This window comes from Mustela nigripes, chromosome 1 (genome assembly GCF_022355385.1).
Source record: "Mustela nigripes isolate SB6536 chromosome 1, MUSNIG.SB6536, whole genome shotgun sequence".
NCBI classification, from domain to species: domain Eukaryota; kingdom Metazoa; phylum Chordata; class Mammalia; order Carnivora; family Mustelidae; genus Mustela; species Mustela nigripes.
Genome location: NC_081557.1, coordinates 222,681,388 through 222,702,045, shown reverse-complemented (window position 1 = coordinate 222,702,045; position 20,658 = coordinate 222,681,388). Strand labels below are relative to the sequence as shown.

Below are 20,658 nucleotides of genomic sequence, written 5' to 3'. Positions count from 1 at the left end.
GAGATGCTGATAAAATCAGTTCGTTTCTACCAAAAGTAATGGGAACGAAGAGGATTTGTCATTTAATGTGTTGGGGTGTTTATTAAGAAAAGCGCAAACTAGGAGGATCTGATAGCTATTTTATAACTGAAGGGGTGTCAGTGGAATTGAAATGAGACTCAGCCTTTATTGCTTTGGAGAACAGAAGTAGGACCAATGGTTAGAAGTTAATAGGGAGCATATTTTATCTCAATATGAGAAAATTTTCTAACGATTAGAGCTATTAAATAAATTGAGTTGCCTTGTAAGGCTGCAGGACTTTGCTCACTGAAAGCATTCAAGTGAGGCCGGGTGACGGCTTGTCATGAATTTAGTGGAGGGGATTATTACGGTGGGAAGTTAGCCTATGTTACACCCCTAATGGTTCTTTCCAACTTTAAATTTCTATGAATATATGTCACCTATTAGAGGCTAAGATACAAAGCAGATTTTACTTCAAAATCACCTTAAAATATTACCACAAGTAGTTTTTTTAAATGATTTCAATTCATAATTTCCCCTAAGCACTCCTCTATGTATTAAATAAATATATGACACTTTATTAAATTCAACAAAGATATTTTGAACACTTGTGAGTGTCCTAAGGAAAAAAAAAATTCTTCCCAAGAGAACCTTTCCAAGATTTTCAAATGCTGGAAAGGAGGGCCTTAGAAAGATTTCTAGTAAATGGAATATTCCATGCAATACAATACATAGCATATGTAAAAGAAGGAAAGAAAGAACAATCTCTTTATGGTTTCCCAAGGAGTCAGAGAACGTATGTGTCAGGAAGGTGGTTGATTGCTTGATTTTGCATAACCTAATTGAGATTATTATTATTTTTAAATGCGGGTTTGTTGTGCTAATTAACTATAAACATATGGTATGTAAAACGCATGCTGCTAGGGTAAATTAATGTACCTCTAACATGCATCCATATTTCATAGCTTCATCCACACAAATAAACGTCCTATGGAAGCGCTGTAAAGCAAACACAATTTTGCAAATTGCATATCACTAGTGGTAGAGCTGATACACCATTTTCCCATCATTATCTCTGACATTTCACTCACAATGATGATGAGAGGCATTTTCAAATAGAAAATTTCTCCCATGGAACTGATTAATGTGATGAAGTACTGTATAGAAATGAGGGAAAGCACAGAATCTCTGCAATTCTAAACTTTTAATTTTATCTATACGCAAATTTCTTCTGTGACATGAGACTGAAACCAGTTATACAGAAACCAAGACGTTCAAGTCAACAGACATTCATTTTGCACCTACTATGGTCTAGGCATCCAGCAGGGAAGCAAAGATGAATGAAATAAGACAGAGTACTTGTATTTTCCTAACTTCTTCGGGACTGTGACCTACTTAATTTCACTGCATCAAAAGATCGCCATCAGCCAACTTCCACCAGAGCAAAAAGGTCTTTTAGTCATTTTCCCCATATCCCACATACCTCTTATTTAGGAATGCCAGGGTGGCTCAGTCGTAAAGTGTCTGCCTTCACTCAGGTCATGATCCCAGGGTCCTGGGATTGAGCCCTATATCGGGCTCCCTGCTCAGCAGGTAGCCTGCTTCTCCCTCTCCCACTACCCCTGCTTGTGTTCCCTCTCTCACTGTGTCTCTGTCAAATAAATAAAATCTTTAAAAAATAAATAAAATAATAGCTATCTATATATAGTATATATTTTATTCCCCTTGTCACTCCAAACCCATTAAAAGTTTATATTTATTACACATCAGGTTTAAGAATTTCAGTTGTCATCTTATAATTTGCAATCACTTGTCAGAAATTCCTGTCAAAATATCTTAACTTCTGAACACGAAACTAACCTTGAAAAACAGTTTTCTGCATAGGATGATTTTTTAAGGATAGCTTTAAAACAAAACAAAACAAAGCTCTACTTTTAACAATCCAGACAAATGTCCCGGATTAAGGAGAAACAAGAGATGGATGTAGCATGTTCCTGGTGGAAGGGAAGTGAGGTGATCTAGTTCAGATATGCTAAACACAGGATCTGAATGTCACCTCCCCCCAACCAGGCCCCTGCGGCAGACATCACTAATCAATCACACACTACTCCCTGCCACTGAGCCTGGTATTCTCAACAAATTCTCCAGAAAGTCACTACGAATTCATCAGGCTTAGCACTAAAAGTGAAACTTATCTGCCATCTCTTTCCTCATTCAATCATTTTATTTTATAGGTAAGGAAACAGAGGCCAGGAAAGATAAACTGACTTTTCCCTCTTCAAATTAAAGAGCCTTTAAAAGGCAGTGTGCTAGGACTCACACTTCTGACTCTAGGTCAAAATTTCTTTTCATTACATTCTTCCTTTCTAATCTACCCTTAACAAAAACTCTTGCTTTTCTAGGTCTTTGGTGACTATTTTCTTTATTAAAGATATTGTTTATTTGACAGAGAGATAAGAGATATTGTTTATTTGACAGAGAGATTCTGCACAAGTAGGCAGAATGGCAGGCAGAGGGAGAGGGAGAAACAGATTCCCCAGTGAGCAGGAAGCCTGATATGGGACTCGATCCCAGGACCCTGGGATCATGACCTGAGGCGAAGGCAGACACTTGACCCACTGAGCCACCCCGGTGCCCTTTTGGTGACTATTTTATTCTGTACTCATCAAGTGCTTTATCACTGAAGAGTCTATATAATTTACATTTTATGAAGATCTGCAACATTTCTGCCTCCCTCTTACCTGAAAAGTATTTCAAACAAAAGAGATTTAGTGATTTTGGTTTTTTTACTGCATTGTGGTTTGCTGGCTTATAACCATCTTGGGCAATGTGAGAAAGAAGTCTAATCAAGGTCTATGGCAGAAGACCTGTGAAGGAGACAAGAGACTTCCAAATTTTTCATTTGATGAAGGCAACTAATATACACCAGAAAAGAAATTACTATAAAATAAGGTTAAAATAACAAAAGAAAAGAAAGAAAGCAAAAGTTTCAGAAAGGATAATAGTAACTCCAGAGAAATTTTCAAAAAAGAAAGAAAGAAATCAAGAAAAGAATGAAAGACGGAACATCAAGGTGAGGTATGACAAATAAAGGCTTCTAAACACAACAGGAGATATGGTAAAATCAGTTTCTCCAACTGAGCATGCGATGGGCAAACGAAGATTTGTTTTGTTTCACAGACCTTATTCTAGTTTTTCTTTTCAAAGTTTGGCTTTCTCCTTTCTAAAGGCTGCTTTTTTCACTTTGTCTGATACCCAGTCTGAAATGGCCTAGTTAGAGAAAGTTTTCTCACCCATACACTGAATTGGGTAATTATTTTTAATAAACTTGGACCTTGGAACTGTTTCTCAAAACTGAGACTCCAGAATTTCCACAAGTTCCTTTCTAGTAACACAGACCGTTGAAACAAGCCATGGCTGGTTTCTCCACATGAACCTCTCTTGTGCACTCTACTCTGGATCTGCCTTCTTTGGCTTCTTTGCCATTTCAAACTCTTGCCTACAGTGAAAACTCATTTCTAAATGTGCATGGAACAGTTTTTTGAGGGACCTATGTTTCATATACTGTACAAAAAAAAAAAAAAAAATCCCCAAAGAAGAGTTTTACCTGCACCCAGAGACTACCTGATTGGTCTTGACAATGCTGAGAGCAATAACCATTGGTCTACATTTGCTGTGTGTTAGGGACAACACTAAGCCTCTTCATGTATTATCTCAAATAATTCCTAAAACCTTATGAGGCAGATATATTATTACTCTGCTCATTTAACAAGTCACAAGATAAAATGCGTAGGCCTCACAAGTAAGTGGCAAAACCAGGATTAAAACTCAGGTCCTTCTCAATTCTGGAGTTCACGTTGTTTTCAAAAATTCAATTACTCTGTGCCAGACATTGTATTAGATGTACTAGATGATTATTCACTGTCAAAGGCAGCAGGTGTTCCTAACAACTGAAAATAGTTTATTTAGTTAACGTCTTTAGGATATGCCCGCTATCTCTGTACTGCAAATGTCAATACTAGAAGTACCCCTCAGACAAGAAACAAAACTATGTGCTCCAGAAAAGGAAAGTAAACCAGATTTGGGAAGAAAGGATGTGGACTTTGCCTAATGCAGAGCTCAAGAAATCAAGGTTAAAACAGCTTGTGCTATAAACTTTGGAAAGGAACTGTTACATGGTTCAGTAGCCATAAAAATGTCCATTAAATTTGATAACATAATTTTTGGAACACTATTTCAGTTTTGGAAATTTATTTTAAGGAAGTTATGTAAAATATGGAAAAAATTATGTGCATCAGAGATGTTTAAGGCAGTGTTATTTATGGTACCATAAAGGTGAGAGCAACCTGTATGTCTAAAAAAAAAAAAAAGCTAACAATTGATAATATAACCTGCTAATGAAATAATTTAAAGTGATTAAAAGCAGGTGCCTGGAAGGCTCGGTTGGTGAAGATCTGCCTTCAGCTCAGGTCATGATCTTGGGGTCCTGAGATCACGCCTCACATTGGGCTCCCTGCTCAGTGGGGAGCCTGCTTCTTCCTCTCCCTCTGCATGCTGCTCCTCCCTGCTTGTGCATGCTGTCAAATGAATAAATAAAATCTTTAAAAGAAAATAAATTGATTAATAGCATAAAGACTATGGAGCTACATTTTAAAATGTATACTTACATAAGACACAGTGAAGAATGCAGAATTCAGATTCATCTGCTATGATTACAAACCCGTAAAACGTGTCAAATTATTATATTTGCTACTTGGGATGGAATCACAGGTAGGGTCTGCCCTCTCATTTTTGGTAACATTGTTTCTTTAAGAATTTCTAAATAATTTTCATAATAGTAAATGCCTTTAAGATTAGAAAGATGAGACCCAAGTGCTAGCTTGGAATGGGTAGTGAAGACATGTTCATTTTTAGTTCCAGGGCAGAAAAAGCCTTCATCAAGGTAGTCCATTGCTCAGAAAGCTCAAATAGAAAGATCTCATTACAAAAGAAGAAGCAGTGGCCACCTGGTGACCCCACATGGTGATGGTGACAAGGGGGTTAACTTCAGAACCCAAGGAAATGAAGACAGGAAAGTGGACATTGAAGCAGCAAGAGTTGAGGGCAGAGGTGGGAAGAAGGGCTAGTCAACTCCACCCTGAAATCAGCACACTCGTCCACACACACGGACCTCAGCCTCTCTGCTTCTCTGCCACCTGCCACCTCAGACACACCTCCCTTCAGAGCTCCTGGCATCCTCTGAGTGGCACAGTAAAGTGTAGTTGACATTCCACCGACCAGAAAAAGCAACTGACTTCTCTACAACCTCTGAACAGACAAAAGTCCTGTTCATAACAATGACTTTGGGGCCAGTGAGGTCAGCTGGTCTAAAACCTGGCTGCGCTGCAGGCACCTTGGAAGTTTGGTAAAATGTCGTTTCTTGGGGCTGTACCCTCTAATTTTGACTTCATATGTGTATTTTGGCACCTAAGAATCTATATTTTTAATATAGATTTCAGCACCCTAAGAATTACATTCAGGAACCTCTGGACTAAGCGATGTATGTTTCAATTTTAGTGTTTAATACAGCTTATGATATTTTCCTTTACTAAAATCGATGGATTGTCTCATCAGAATATTTACTTAAGCAGAATGCCCATTTATCAACCATGCCAGAAAACAGAATATTTACTATACCTGGTAATCCAGCATGCAGAAGCTTGGAAAAAACTGACGAATTCGGAATTCAAAAAAATAGGGGAAAATCCAGAATATAGGTAGTTCTTTTTGACTGCTATCTAATGGGTCACAAAAAGGAAAAGAAAATAAGAAACTGATATTGAAAAAAAAAAAAAAAAGAGCTGTAACTGAAAGACCTCTAATATTGGGAGAAATTACAATTGTTCAATGCACTTAAATCATACTAAAGAAAAGAATGTTTACCAGAGTGCCATTTACAACTTGACCTTTCCCAAAAGTCAATGGAAATATTATTTTACCATACATTACATTTTATATTAAATGAAATATTCATTTTATGTATTTATTTATGAATTAATTAATTAATTAAATTCATTAAAGGAAATATTACATTTACATTAAATGCAGGTATAAATGGTATGTAAGAGTAGTCCTTACACACACAATCTCTATATTCTAGCTCAAAGCAAAGATATCCCAAAGAAGTCCCAAGATCATTGCGATATGGTGGCAGGAAGCATTGGGCCAGAAAGTAGAAGGCCTCAGGTCAGCATCCCAGCTCTGCCGCAGCTCATTATGTCTGTTTTCAGGGATGAATCAATCTTTCCTGAAGCATGGGAGATTCTTAAAAACAATTAAAATTAACTTCAATGACAGGGGACATAGCTATTATTTACAGAGCACCTCGTACAGGCTGAGCCCAATGCCAGGTACTTTCTATATATTATCTCCTTATAGTAACCCCTGGAGTTAGATATTAATAATCCCATTTCATAGAAGGGCAACTGAAGCCATAAGATTTAAGTCATTTTTTCAAGTTCATGCAGCTAATAAGTGGCAGAACTGAAATTCAAGCCCATTGAAATTCAAAGATCTCTTCATTGCTTCTTCAATAACACTGACTTACTTTATCCATTCTGATCAGTGGACTTAAGAACTGAAAATAAGTGGAATACTTAACACTATGAGTCATGTTTCAGATTTCTTTTGCATTCTGTCTCCAAAGCACATTATTTATGTAGCATAATTAAAGGAGAAACCTGATCACAAATTCCTGACACTCTTTCAGTTTATCAATTTGCTAACTGGAATCTAAAAAAATGATCATACCAATTAGACAGTTAATTAAATAAACTATTTTGAAGGCCTAAGGCACTTTAAACGGAATAATAACCCCCAGCCATTAACCCACGTGGGTATCTGTCCATGTGGGTATCTATTTGTCACTGATAACCACTGTATGGTTCGTCCATATCCCATCTTCCTACCCAAATCTTGGCACAGTTTAGAGCTCTGAGCCAGAGACTGGGCCCCCTCTTAGAGCTGTGGGCAAGACTTCAGGAACATGTAATGTAAGATCCATGCGGGCAGGAATATGTATCTGTCTGGTTCAGTCTCTATTTCTAGCACCTAAACAGTACCTGTACATAGGGGCCACTCAGTAAGTATTTATTGAATAAATGACAACAGTTTATTCCTATTCTTTATAAGGTCCCCTTATGTTCACCTACAAGTCATGTTGAGAACACGTGATTAGGATAATACGAAGTGTATCATGATAATGAAGTCTCCCACATTCTCAAATAAACCTGTTTAAAAAACGCACACACACACACACACAACTCAAGACATGTATATTTTATCAGAGCTCTGATTCACTGAGCTCTGCTAATATTTGACAGAAAGCAGATACACAGATACATGTTTATTTTGCAGTAAGTAATAAATTACACACCTTGGCTTTGACCTTCTTTCCACATAGCAATTAACTTCTTGAATGTAACAGCCAGAGGTTCAACCAAGCCACCAAAAGGAGGATCTGTCACCATAATGACTCCCTCACCTTTATCTTCCTGTAAAAATGTTCTGCATACTTCAAGGGCAGCCTGGAACAAATAAAAATTCATTTCTAAATGAGGACTAGAGGGAGGCACTCCATCCTATTCAGAGAATGCATTAGGCTCAGTCCCACTGTTTGTCCTGAAACTTCACCCATCCTGCCACCCCAGAGTCCCTCAGTGACATCCAGAAGCCTCTCTCATTCAGCCCCCAGGAGATTTTATCTTTTGGGTTCCTTGATAAGCAGGTTTTTAAAATTGCAAATTCAAGCACCATCACTATCAGAGGACTACACATTTCAAATGGTTAAATTAAAAAACTAAATTTAGTAACCCAAGAGAGAAAAACTCATTACCCATGAAGACTATCTAAAACGCTAAATTCAATCCCACAAACAGAAGCGGGGACTGAGCTAAACACTGGAGACACAAAGACGAGTAAGACCTATTTTTTTCCTGTCTGGTTTGTCCACCACAAGTTCAGTTTAATAAGAGCTACGCGTTACCAGTCACCTCGCACACGTCGCTGGGCAGCAGGTGTTGGATAGACATGTTTGGACACACACACTAAGTAAATGAATGAAAGTCCACAAACAACAAAGCTTAGCCAAGCCACGAAACCAGGCTATTAACGAAGTGTTTTTAGCCACTGTAAAATTAACATTATGTACTGTCTAGCATATTTATTATTTTCTGCTTCAGGAGAACAGATAATAAGAGATATACCTGTAACACTAACCCCCGTCTACTGATTTTGCAGTCATTTTCAAGCACTCACCTATAAAAGCAAATCAACAGTATACAGAATAGCCTAAGACTTTAAAGTTTAATGGCATTTTAAACTTTAATAAACCCATATGTACTTTATAATAAAAAATATATTGTTTTACTACTAAATCAATTTAGAAGATTCAATTGATGAGAGGAAAAACGACAACATCCTAATCCCCTTTCCTGGGGACAGTCTTTATTAACTTCCCACTGGAAGTCCTGGAGCGAGGGATGGCGTGTCAGGAAGGTTAATCATTTTTCAAGTGCTGCCTGGCACTTCCTTAACCTGCCTACATGAACAAGGACTTAAAGTACAGATGATGTTATTGAAAAACCTTCCAGTTCCTTAGACTTAAAAGTAGGAAAAGAAAATAAACAAGTAAATGAAACCTAAAGTCTTAGCCAAATTAAAAAACCAATAGAGTACATTTGTTTCCAGGTAAGAATCAATGGTATGATGTCCCATCATGACCTGCTGAGGGTCCTAATGTTGGCCACCCGTGGAAACCAGATGCTTGCTTATACCACCAATGCTGACAGTGTCTTAACTCTGTCTTTCATCTCAATCATCACTAAAAAAGAGCTTGGTACTTCATTATTTTTTTTAAAGATTTATTTACTTACTTGTTTGAGAGAGAGCGCAAATGTGTGCACATGAGCAGGGGGAGGGGCAGATGGAGAAGGAGAGAGAGCAGGGAGCTGAGCAGGGAGTCCAAAGCAGGGCTTGATCCCAGGACCCTGGGATCATGACCTGAGCCAAAGGCAGACACTTAATCTACTGAGCCACCCAGGTGCCCCCAAGGTGTTTGGTACTTTAAGTAATGATCCCCTGTACATACTTCAAACTCCTTGCCCATTAAGGCATATGATATTTTCTATTACCTGAAAGACTATATGATTTTCTATGAGAAAATCCTGCACAGGTAACTCCTGCTTTTTAATCCAGTGGGCTGTGAAGGGGCTTATATCCCCCAAAGCACCCTGCACACCTTCACAGGCACCTGGCCAATACTTAAATATTCAGCGATTGATTAGTAGATGGTAAGCTTCCACAGAAAACCTTGACTCAGGAAGTAGGCAGAAAAAGGGCCCATCATAAAATCATCCAAGACAATAGTTTTCTGGAGATCAATCTCTACAGTTGCAGTGCTATGTAAAGGCTGCTCCTAAAATATAGAGAAAGGAAAGCCTGGGCTACACAATTGTTTTCTTCTGGGAAAAATAAAGTGGAGCTCAGTCTTGGCAGCTTATTCCAACCATTATTTTAGAAACTTAAAAGATAATTCCATAAGCTTTCAATAAAAGTTAAAAAGAATTTTCTAGGAAAAGGCTAATTACATATTACATTTTTAAAAATATTTTATTTATTTATTTGACACAGAGAGAGAGAGAGAGAGAGAGAGAGAGAGAGAGAAAGAGCAAGCACAAGCAGGGGAAATGGCAGGCAGCGGAGAAGCAGGCTCCCTCAGCAGGGAGCCCGATGCAGGGCTCAATCCCAGAACCTGGGATCATGACCTGAGCTGAAGGCAGATGCCCAACACACTGAGCCACCCAGGTGCCCCTACATGTTATTCTTAAAATATAAGTAATGGTTAGGCAACTATTAGGTATTCAAATGTCATTTCACTCTTATCTCACCATTACCATTCAAGATAGAAAGCAAAGTCATGGTAAGAAAAACAAGACGCACATACACAAACCAGCATCTAGCAATAAGAGACACTCAGTTATTTCACCTCCTCTGATGCTGGCCCTGACACACATGCCCCTGACCACACCCTGGAGCCTGAGGTCCCAGAGTTCCAAGAAGTCATATTGAATACCTCTACAGCAATATTCCACCTGCCTCACAAACCCAACATTTCCAACTTCCACTTCCAACTTTCCCTCCTCTGTTTTGAAGAATGAAATACAAAGTCAGGCCAGACAACCAAGTCACCTGTGACTTCTACCCCAGTACACTTACCACCAAGCCTTCTGGCTTCCATCTGTGAAACGCCCACGGAACCCACCTCTCTTTTCCCCACCACCACTGGCCTAGCTGAGAAGTCCATCATCATCTGTTGCCAAGTGAGTCTGCAATTCTTCTCTCTTCTTCACACTCATCTAATCAGTTCTCAAATCCTAGAGATTATCGACCACATAAGCCCTTTGGGAAACTGACCTATGTCTATTTCTAACTGCTATTTATTTCAATACTTGGTTTTCATGGTGATCACAGCTAAAAATATATATACCCCAATGCTGACTGAGTCTCATGGAAGGAGACTGGCTAGACTGAATCAGAAGACTCGTTTTTTAATCCCAACCAACAATTTAGAATTTGTTTTCATTTCCTAGATACTAGTTTTTTTTTTTTTTTAGTTTTGCTTGGTTTTTCTTCTATCATTAATTAACATTTTAAGAAACAATATATATTTATACAGGGTTCACAATTTTTGAAAAATTGATTTACATGCATATATGGATATGTGCTTCAGGTAGTTTTGATCATTTCAAACAGTTGTGGCCAACTTCCTGTCCGCTGTGATTACTTGGTTGGGTATAGTTTTTATCTTGTAATATGACTCACAAAGAGCTCAATCGAGGAGTAAAAGTATCAGCTCTGCTATGCTGCTTATTCATAGTGACATTACTAACATCGTATTATTGAAAGAAGCTACCCCCTGCTACCCATTGAGGGCCTCTGCCATTATCACCATCACTATCACCCAGAGCTCACAGATAAGGGGTCACTCTCAAACTTGTCTAATTTTTAAGAATTAGTCTAATAAAACTATGAGTCCCCTTAATCGGGACATGAAATTTACCAGGGAGGCAGACATCAAACAACTAACCAGTTATTTAATTACAGTATCATATAGCTAGAGAAGACAGCCCGACCTCGTCTGGGTTTAAGGGCAGCCTAGAGAAAGCGACTTGGAACAGAGCTTTGAAGGACGAGGTGAAGTTAACAAAAACTAGAAGGCAGAGGGAACAGCATGGGCAAAAGCCTGTGTGGTGGAAAAGACAGTCCCAGATGAGTCATACATGCAGAACACAAACACAAACCCCAGAGCAGTAACGAGAAGAGAGACTGGAAGGTGGCAGGTGTCAGATCGGGCAAAGCCCTGGAGGCCATGGTAAGAAAGTGTGTCTATATCCAAAAAGCAGTGAAAAGTCACAAAAGAAGAATACACAATCACTTCTAGATACTCGATACACACTCAGTGGATGAAGGGGGGAAATAGCCAATCAATAAATGGTGCAACAGCCACGATTTGATCTTGAGGGATTCTAAAAAATAAGAAACGAGGTACTCTGGAACTTGTTCTTCCACAGTGACAAGGATAACGGTTGTAATTCTTACCTTTCCATCAAAGAAGTGATGGTTAAACATGTTATAATGGCAAAAGCTATCTTCCATATAAAACTGTGAATACCTGTAAAATAATTTATTACTGTAGTTATTTGCTTAGTTATGGCTATATAGTAAGTAAATACAAACTAAGTTTTAAAACTATAAAATCATACCCTTAATAAAAGCAACTTCATCATTCCTTAGTTTCTTGAAATAAAGAATATTTTCCCAAACTCTCAGGGAGTCAGTAACAATGAATGAATATCAAACTTAAATTATGTTCCCAAGTTAATAAGCCAGTGAGAAAACTACAGAAGACTCACATACAAAATTCACATGTTCCTTCAAACTACAGAATTATACAGAAACAATGATATTACTGATAGATTGTTATATAATTTAAGTTTGAGATGGGATGGCAATTAAAATGCATCTCTCATACTTAATAATTTCAAGAAAAACACTGAATCAACATTTTGGCTCAACAGCTGTTAATTATTTTCTTCTGTGGTTAACAAAAAAAAATATTTAATACAAAGCATTTCTTGTCTATTGCAGATTAGCTCAGTAAAATATGCTTCTCAATATATAAGAAAAATAAGCATGTGCATTTCATATTTACTGAATTAGTGTCAGGAAAGAGAGATATTTATTTACTGATTGAACAATTTTATTCTTCTAAGATACTACTTTAAAATGCAATCAGTAATGAATGAAAGTACCAGCTTTGGGCATTAACATTTCATAAATTTTTGCTAATTTACTAAAAATTCATAGCATATTATGGTTTAAATTTGCATTTACTTGATTTCTTACAAGACTGAGTTTTCTTTACACCTTAATTGTATTTGTATTGTCTGTCTCTGCATCTTCCCCCTTTATATATATATGGGTCTTGTTAGCTCTTGCTGAATTCTGAATTTTTTGTATAATATCAGGATAGCATTGTGAACCTCCAAAATTTTGCTATAAACAATTCACATACAAACCACACTATCCTTGTACAGAATCCATAACCTAGTGAAAAAAATCCAGGGGCACATGCTTATTTATACAACTTCTTTAACCAAATCGTGAGAGTGACACTTTGCTTCTACTTCTACTCCTCCCTTACTGTCCATAACTGACTTGCCGCCCACGATGAGCATGTAGTCTAATGCACAGACCTGCTTTATCCCTTTCATATTACACTATGGTTAAAAGTTATACAGGTTCTGTAGTCAGACAGTATGGTTTCAAACACTGGGTCTTGGGGGGCCTGGGTGGCTCAGTCAGTTAGGCATTCAGCTCTTGATTTTGGCTCAGGTCATGATCTTGGGGCTGTGGGATTAAGCCCCACACAGGGATCTGCACTCAGCTTGTCCCTCTCCCTCCCCTTCTACTCCTTCCTGTATTCTCTCTCACACACACTCTCTCTCAAATAAAATCTTAAAACAAAACAAAACACTAGGTGTCTCACTATTACCTATGTAAACTTAGTGAGTTAGTTATCCTACCAGAGCCTCAGTTTCTTCATCTACAAAATGGAAAAAAATAATAGTGTCTTACTTCATTGGACTTGGTAAGTATAAATGAGAAAATATATGTAAAGTGTTTAATACAAAGCAGCTACATAGCATTTATTGAAATGCTAGGCATCACTACTTTAGTAAGTACCGGCTGTAAAGATTTACGTCTTAACGCCCCTCATGTTAGGGAATTACATTTATGTCCAAGCAAAATTTCTCCTCCTATAATCTAAACCCATTTCTCTTGTTCTGTAGAGACAGAAGAACAGCTGTTCATTCTAAGTACAATGTCCCCTAATATCATTTGAGATACTGTCAGTACATCTGCGGATTTCATAAAACATAAATTTGCACTGAAGAAATAAACAAAAGGTTTGGATAACTGAAAAAACATTTGAAATAGACTGTAACCTGATGAACATTCCAAAATGCTGGGAAAATGTCAATTGCCGGGGCGCCTGGGTGGCTCAGTGGGTTAAAGCCTCTGCCTTCGGCTCAGGTCATGATCCCAGGGTCCTGGGATCGAGCCCCACGTCGGGCTCTCTGCTCAGCAGGGAGCCTGCTCCCTCCTCTCTCTGCCTGCCTCTCTGCCTACTTGTGATCTCTGTCTGTCAAATAAATAAATAAAATCTTTTTAAAAAAAATGTCAATTGCCATCAATAAACAAATGTCTTCCTAATTAACTAAATTCCAAATAATGGATAATATAGATATATCAGTTATTTTATATATATCTCAATACCAGTACTATTGTGGACTGACTATCATTTGAGGATTTTCTTCTTTCTTGCATTGTTGTTAAGTGTGAACAAAGGAAAATAGAATTCCTTTTAAAATATATTTCTACCCCCTCTCCATTTTTTGTATTGCTTCTCAAAGATACAATAGTCTTTTTCTAAAAATTAAAAAAGAAAATTTTATTTACATAAAATTCAGCACAGCACACTTGTCCAAAACATTCTGGGCAGCAGTAGGCAGAGTCAGAGAGAGAAAAAAGCCAAGATTTCAGCTCCGAGTTTCCATCAAATACAAACAAGGGAGCATAATTTTTCATATTTTAAATTATGAAAAATCACTGAACATTACCCTCTTAAAATGAAATTGGCCTCGAAGAATTATTCTCTGTATTGAATAAGGCAAACAAAACCAATCAGAAATGCATGCACTTGAAAACTGCAAAAGGACATTCATTTAATTTGGCCATTCATTCTCTTTAAATGAGAGTCAGTTACCAAGTGTGAAACATGCTCTATACACAGGAAATGTAATCAAGAGCTGAATAAAATTAGTCCATGAAATGAACCTAAGAAATCCATTTTTTTGATATAACTTTATTTGGATGATAGTTTGCCAAATAGAGTTTCACATCTTTCATGCTAAAATTGGAGCATATAAAAATCCATCTTAGCAAATGTTAACTTCGTATCTTAGACCCCCTGAAGAGGATATTTATAGCATATGTAACATTGGAGTTGGGGTAGTTCTCTGAAGCCTTGGACAGACCTTTTGTAGGCTGATGACAAACTAAAGTCAAAGTGCCCAAAGTAACAACTTGCTGTCACTCTATATCACATAGGAATTTGTTCCTGATTTAATTGTGGTCCTTGTGAAAAATCTGAAGCTACTTCATACCCCACAATATCGTCAGTACAGGCAACAGACTGTTCACTCTGGCCACTAACGTGTTTCAGTAAAATAAAATCTCTCTCTTTCTCTTTTTAATTTACTGGGGGGAGACATAGGGAGAGGGAGAGAGAATACCAAGCAGGCTCCACACCAGCCCAGTGTGTGGTTCAGTCTCATAAGCCTGAGATTATGACCTGAGCCGAAACCAAGAGTCAGACACTCAACCAAATGAGCCACCCATGTACCCCAACAAGCTCTCTCTTAATACCCAATGTCAACCTTTTACAGAACTGACTCCTTATAAAAGAAGCTAAGCTAACTATTACAATACCTTCAGTTTTTGTTTCCAACACATACACAGAAGCTTATAGATACAAAAAGAAAAAAGTATCAGTATATTCAATAAGTTACAAAATAACTTTAACCACATCCCCCTACTCTGTCCAGGAAATTTTAATATACAGGCTCAAGAAAGATAAAACTAAAAGACATATAGCTTAAATTAAGAGTTAAGGGTCCATGTAAATCTTTCAAATTAAAAGTAATTCAGCTATGATGGGATAGTTCTGGTGACTGGCTGTAGAACAACGTGAAGATATTCAACTTACTTAACACTACTGAGCTGTACACATAAATAACTAACGTGGTAAATTTTAACCAATGTGTGTTTTATACTGTTTTTTAAAAAATAAATTAGGACTCTAGGAATGAACAATACAAAATGAAATTTTTTAAAAAAATTAATTTTTAATAGTCTAGTATCCAGAATATATTTACTTTTCAACTTAACAAAAACAAAGACAAATAACCAATTAAAAATTGGACAGTTGAATAGACATTTCTCCAAAAAGATAAACAAATGGCCTATAAGCACATGAAAAGATGTTCAGCATCATGAGCCATTAATAAAATGCAAAACAAAATCACAATGAGATACCACATTAGAAAGACAAACAACAGGGGCACCTAGGAGGTTCAGCTGGTTATGCTCACCAAGCTGAGCTTGATTTCAGCTCAGGTCATCATCTCAGGGCCCTGAGATCAAGCCCTGCATTGGGCTCCATGCTGTGCATGGAGCCTGCTTAAGATTCTTTCTTTCCATCACCCTCTGCCCCTCCCCCTGCCTGCCTGTGTCCATTATCTCTCTCAAAAAAACAAGTAATTAATTTATTTAAAAATACAGATAGACAATAACAAGAGCTGACAAGAATGTGGAGAAATTGGAATCTGCATATATTGCTGGTGGAAATGCAAAATGGTAGTCACCTTAAAAAATAGTTTAGCAGTTCCTCAAGAAGTTCAAAGTAGAGCTACCATGTGACCCAGCAATTCTACTCCTAAGATAAATACCTGTTGTGTGTTGAACTGTAACTCTTCAACATTAATCTACTGAGCCCCTAATCCCCAGTATCTCAGACTATGACTGTATTTGAAGACCTTTTAAAAAGTCAATTAAAATAAAATGAGGTTATTAGGGTTGTCTGTGATGCAGGATAACTGGAGTCCTTATGAAAGAGGAAATCTGGACCCACAAAGAGAAACTGGAGATGTACACACACACAGGACAGACCATGTTAGAATACAGTGAGAAGAAGGTCACCTGCAACCAAAGGAGAAAGACCTCAGAAGTCACCAAACCTACTGATACCTTGATCTTGAATTTCTAGCCACCAGAACTGAGACAATAAATTTTTGTTGTTAAAGCCACCCTATCTATGGTTATTTTGTTATCGCAGCCCTAAAAAATTCGCACAATACCCAAGAGATAATAAAACCTATATTCACACAAAATTTGCACACAAACGTTCACAGCAGCATTAGTCAAAAGAGCCAAATGCGTAAGTGACACAAATGTCCGTAAACTGATGAATGGATAAACACAATTTGGTATATCCTTATAATGGAGTTGTTATTCAGCCATAAGAAGGTATAACTTGATGAACCTTGAAAATACAACATTAAATGAAAGAAGCTAGATACTAAAGGCCACATATTTTATGAATGCATTTTTATGAAATATCCAGAATAAGCAAATCTAGAGACAGAAAGTAAATTAGTGATGGCCAAGGGCTGGGGGAGGGGGAAAAGAGGCAAGGTCACTCATGGGGACCATGATGGAGACATCATCAAAGATGATGGAAATGTTTGGAATTATGTAGCGGTGATGGCTGCACAACCTTGTGAAGAATACTAAAAACCTCTTTCCTCTATGTGAAATACATCTCAATTTAAAAGACAAAAATATGCCTGATATTTGGTGGGGGAAAAAAGACTAATTCTTACCTTTTAAAATGATTATATGCATAAAAAAGTTCTAAAAAGCCAAAATCCATAAGGTTTTAGGTGACAGAATTAAAGACCATGTCTCTTTAAAAAGCTGCTATTAAAAAAAAAAAGTAAACTGGAGATCCTTGAAATTTGAACAAGTCAAGATGAATCACTGATTTTTTTTTCTAGTTTGTATAGAAACCAGTCCACCACAACTAGCTTGGAAAAAGCTTGACTTGAATGAAATAAAAAACAAACTGTATGGTAACTTCAAAGAACTGTACTATTAGAAAAACAACCCTGTACCATTTTCACTGAGGTAAAAGTCCCAAAGGTGAGAAGATGAGTGCTGCTGACAACTGATACACATTATGTTAACTAATTCAATTTTGGACACGAGACGCGTGACATGTGTGTGTGTGTGTGTGTGTGTGTGTGTGTGTGTGTGTGTGTCTCCCCTGCACCTATGGTCAGAGAGGGTTTCCTTTGGTGAACCCACTCAATGTGTTTGGTCAGGGCTGCCAGGGAATTCTACCTGCGAGGCCACAGAGAAGGTTCTGGAATAGGCATACAGTTCCAGCCAAGCCAGTCCCTCCCTGGAGCTATGCTGCTTGGGTTCTCAGGAAAGAGAGCTGTCTCCTAGACAGTTAACCTGAAATCTGCTGTCACCAAAATCCCTGGCAATGAGCAGGAAGTAAAAGCCAATCCCAAGAAAGAACGAGAGGCGGAAAGAGAAAGATGAAGCCTGAACTACACCAGGCAAGGCCCAGGACCTCGCCTGAAGGGAGGCCTGCTAGATCCTAGGCTCCAGTCATGTGAGCCAATACGTCCTGTCTGACATAAATAGATCTCCAGGCTCCAAGGAAAGGTGCCTGATGAAGGAGGGCCATATTCCAAATATATGAATAACCTGTAAACCCACTGCTGACTCATGTGAACCTTCGTGGAACAGGCACGAAGGAAAATGGGGAAAGAGAGAGACATTGGGACAAGAGAGAAATGGGCCATATAAAAAAAGCTTCTGTACAAATTTAAAAGCAAGTTATTCCCAGAGGGTATCAATTTTGGAGCCACAATGACTGGGTTTGAATCCTGACTTGGCCACTCATCACTGTTAGGTCAAGTTATTTCACCTCTTCGTACCTTGGCTTTTCACATCTGGAAAGCGAGGAGGATAACAGCACGTACTGTACAGCGGAGACTCTTGTGAGGACTGACTGAGGGAGAGCAGGGTTTCACCCAGGACAAGCACTCAGTGCGAACACCCAATGCAAACACCAGCTACTGTTTGCACTGTTATAAGAACCCCAGAGTTAAACTTCTACCCTTAAAATAATACACTGACAATAATTTAACAGTCATTCTTTAGGAAAGGAATGTGGTATTTAAAACAAGAATCTGATACATCTATCGAGTGGAACATCAATACAGCCTCGAAAGGAGTAAAGTACTGTTCCATTCCGTGATCTGGATGAACACAGCGGCACATGGAAGAGGCCGCAAGCCCAGGTCACATATGGGGATTGCCATTTACAGGACACACACAGAACCAACAGACCCACAGGGACAGAAGCCAGATCACTGACCATCACAGCAAGTGGGGAGAGGGTTTCTTTTCGGAATGGAAAAGAATGGAAATGTTCCAGAATTGGATGGGGGTGATTACTGCAAGACATAATGAATATACCCCAAACCACTGGCACATACACCTTAACTTGGTGGGTTTTCAGTGCACTGTGTCTCAATTTAAAACTTCAAACAACTGAAGTTGGAAAAGTACTTCAAGTTTACAGGATCCCAGAGACTGTGGGTGGACACATCTGCTTCTAAATTATCACCTAAGGGCCACGTGTGCTCCTCTTTGTTTGTCCCAACACATCAGATGCTATTTAATTCTGACCTTCTCCCACAGATTCCAGCTGTCTGCTAATCTTATGCTTTAAGACCTGTCTATATCCAGTGAAAGCTATATCCAATAAAAGCCAATATGCACATCATCTGGTAAAATGTGTTTTACCAGATGAATAAAATGTGTTAAAGTAAAATACAGTAAAAGAATTAGAATAAAATGAATTAAAATAAATAAATATACATATGCATTAAATAAATATATTAAAACATCATGATGAAACAAAATCCTGGGAGAAGTTCAGATTTATTTTTGAAAAATAAGTGTATGAGAGGAAATTTCAGTCAGTACGAATTTACCTCTACAATACAAGCCCAGGTCAATGAGACACATTCACTGAAAAAATTTAGGAAGCACACCCAACAACAACAAAAGAAATCCACTGCCTTTCTGTTTGAAATATGGAAGATTACAAGGGGAGTTTATATGACTAAAAAGGTGGCTTCTAACCAATTACTACTTCTGAACAGTAAAGGACTGCAACAGGTAATAAACAACAAATAAGAGAAAAACATTAAACAGAAACAGGAGACAGTAAACGAGAATAAATATCAGACTTTATAAACCTACCTAAAATCAATATCCAATAAAAGGCTTTTAATGTTAGACTTCTTTTCACCTGATGCTTTCAATCTGATCAGCTCATGCAACCTAAAACAATTCATGAAAGCATGAATGAGGAATCATTCCACATAAGGAATGTGATTCCTTAATGAGGAATCACAAATGCCACAGATAATAAGCAAATAAACCAAAACAACCCCACCAATGTTCTCCTGGTATTTCTAATATTTCAATAAAACACTGAAGAGAATTTGGCAGATATAACCAAGGTTTCGGTTTTTCAAACATTTTTTTTAAAAGGTAGAACTTATCTGAAAAAGAGGAGTCTAAAATGATAAGCAATTAAAAAATCAAATCAGAAGGAATCTCCTGTCATATATCAGAAATCTACAAAGATTTCTCTGAAATGTAATGTAGATTACAAACTCCTCAAGAGAGGGACTGTGCTTTATACTTCTCTTGCTTATTTGAAACTGCATGCGATTTCCCAGAACATAGTAAATAACTATGTGATCATTTTTTCTTACAACTTAAATAGTGGGGATAGTAGAAATCTTCAAAAAATCATATAGCATACCTCGGTGTTCCAACACACAGGACTCTTGTGAATCCAAGGGTAGAAAGTAGGTCTACCAAGAACTGACAGCTCCGATCAGCAAACAGATACTGGGCATTTGTCTTCTTGTTTTCCAGTGGATAAAGAAGCTGACTGGGCCTTTTCAACTGGGTGATAGAAATATCACCTACCACCCGGTGCTCTTGATGCTTCTCCCAGTCATCTGGCAACAGCAGCTGCTGACATCTCTGACAAAACTTCCTCTGAGACAAGGGCAACCCAATGAACTTCACGTACCTTCAAGACATAAGTCAACACAAAATCACAGATTTTAAGTTTGATGTTTTAAAGACAATTTCTGTTTGCTCTTTTTGGGAGGCACAAAGTACTATTACCTCCTAAAGAGTACTGTGTAAAGAAGCAAAGGTAAGAAAAATCTATGGAATGTTGGCTGGAATTGATGTCCAGCTGCATACCTACAAAGTAGAAAAGAATCAGCAATTTTATAAGAATTGAGATGCTCTAATTCAGTCACTGAATGAGGATCAATATCCATTTAAAATGTGAATATAATATATTACTCAAACAACTTAGTAGTA

The 20,658-nt window shown here is 37.8% G+C and overlaps 1 protein-coding gene across 5 annotated transcripts in view; it reads right to left on the bottom strand.

Annotated features, from left to right (window-relative positions):
* Window positions 1-20,658, bottom strand: part of ZCCHC4 (zinc finger CCHC-type containing 4) — a 50,308-nt gene that overhangs the window by 15,881 nt on the left and 13,769 nt on the right. For 3 of the 5 annotated variants that reach the window (XM_059381922.1, XM_059381932.1, XM_059381942.1), the window contains exons 4-9: window positions 20,081-20,356; window positions 19,510-19,590; window positions 11,638-11,710; window positions 7,415-7,565; window positions 5,677-5,777; window positions 940-999 (exon numbers count right to left, since the gene is read on the bottom strand). In XM_059381922.1, the coding sequence (XP_059237905.1) occupies window positions 940-999; window positions 5,677-5,777; window positions 7,415-7,565; window positions 11,638-11,710; window positions 19,510-19,590; window positions 20,081-20,356 (742 nt within the window). The remainder of the gene's footprint in view (window positions 1-939; window positions 1,000-5,676; window positions 5,778-7,414; window positions 7,566-11,637; window positions 11,711-19,509; window positions 19,591-20,080; window positions 20,357-20,658) is intronic. The other 2 variants (XM_059381952.1, XM_059381962.1) reach the window with 1 other exon arrangement.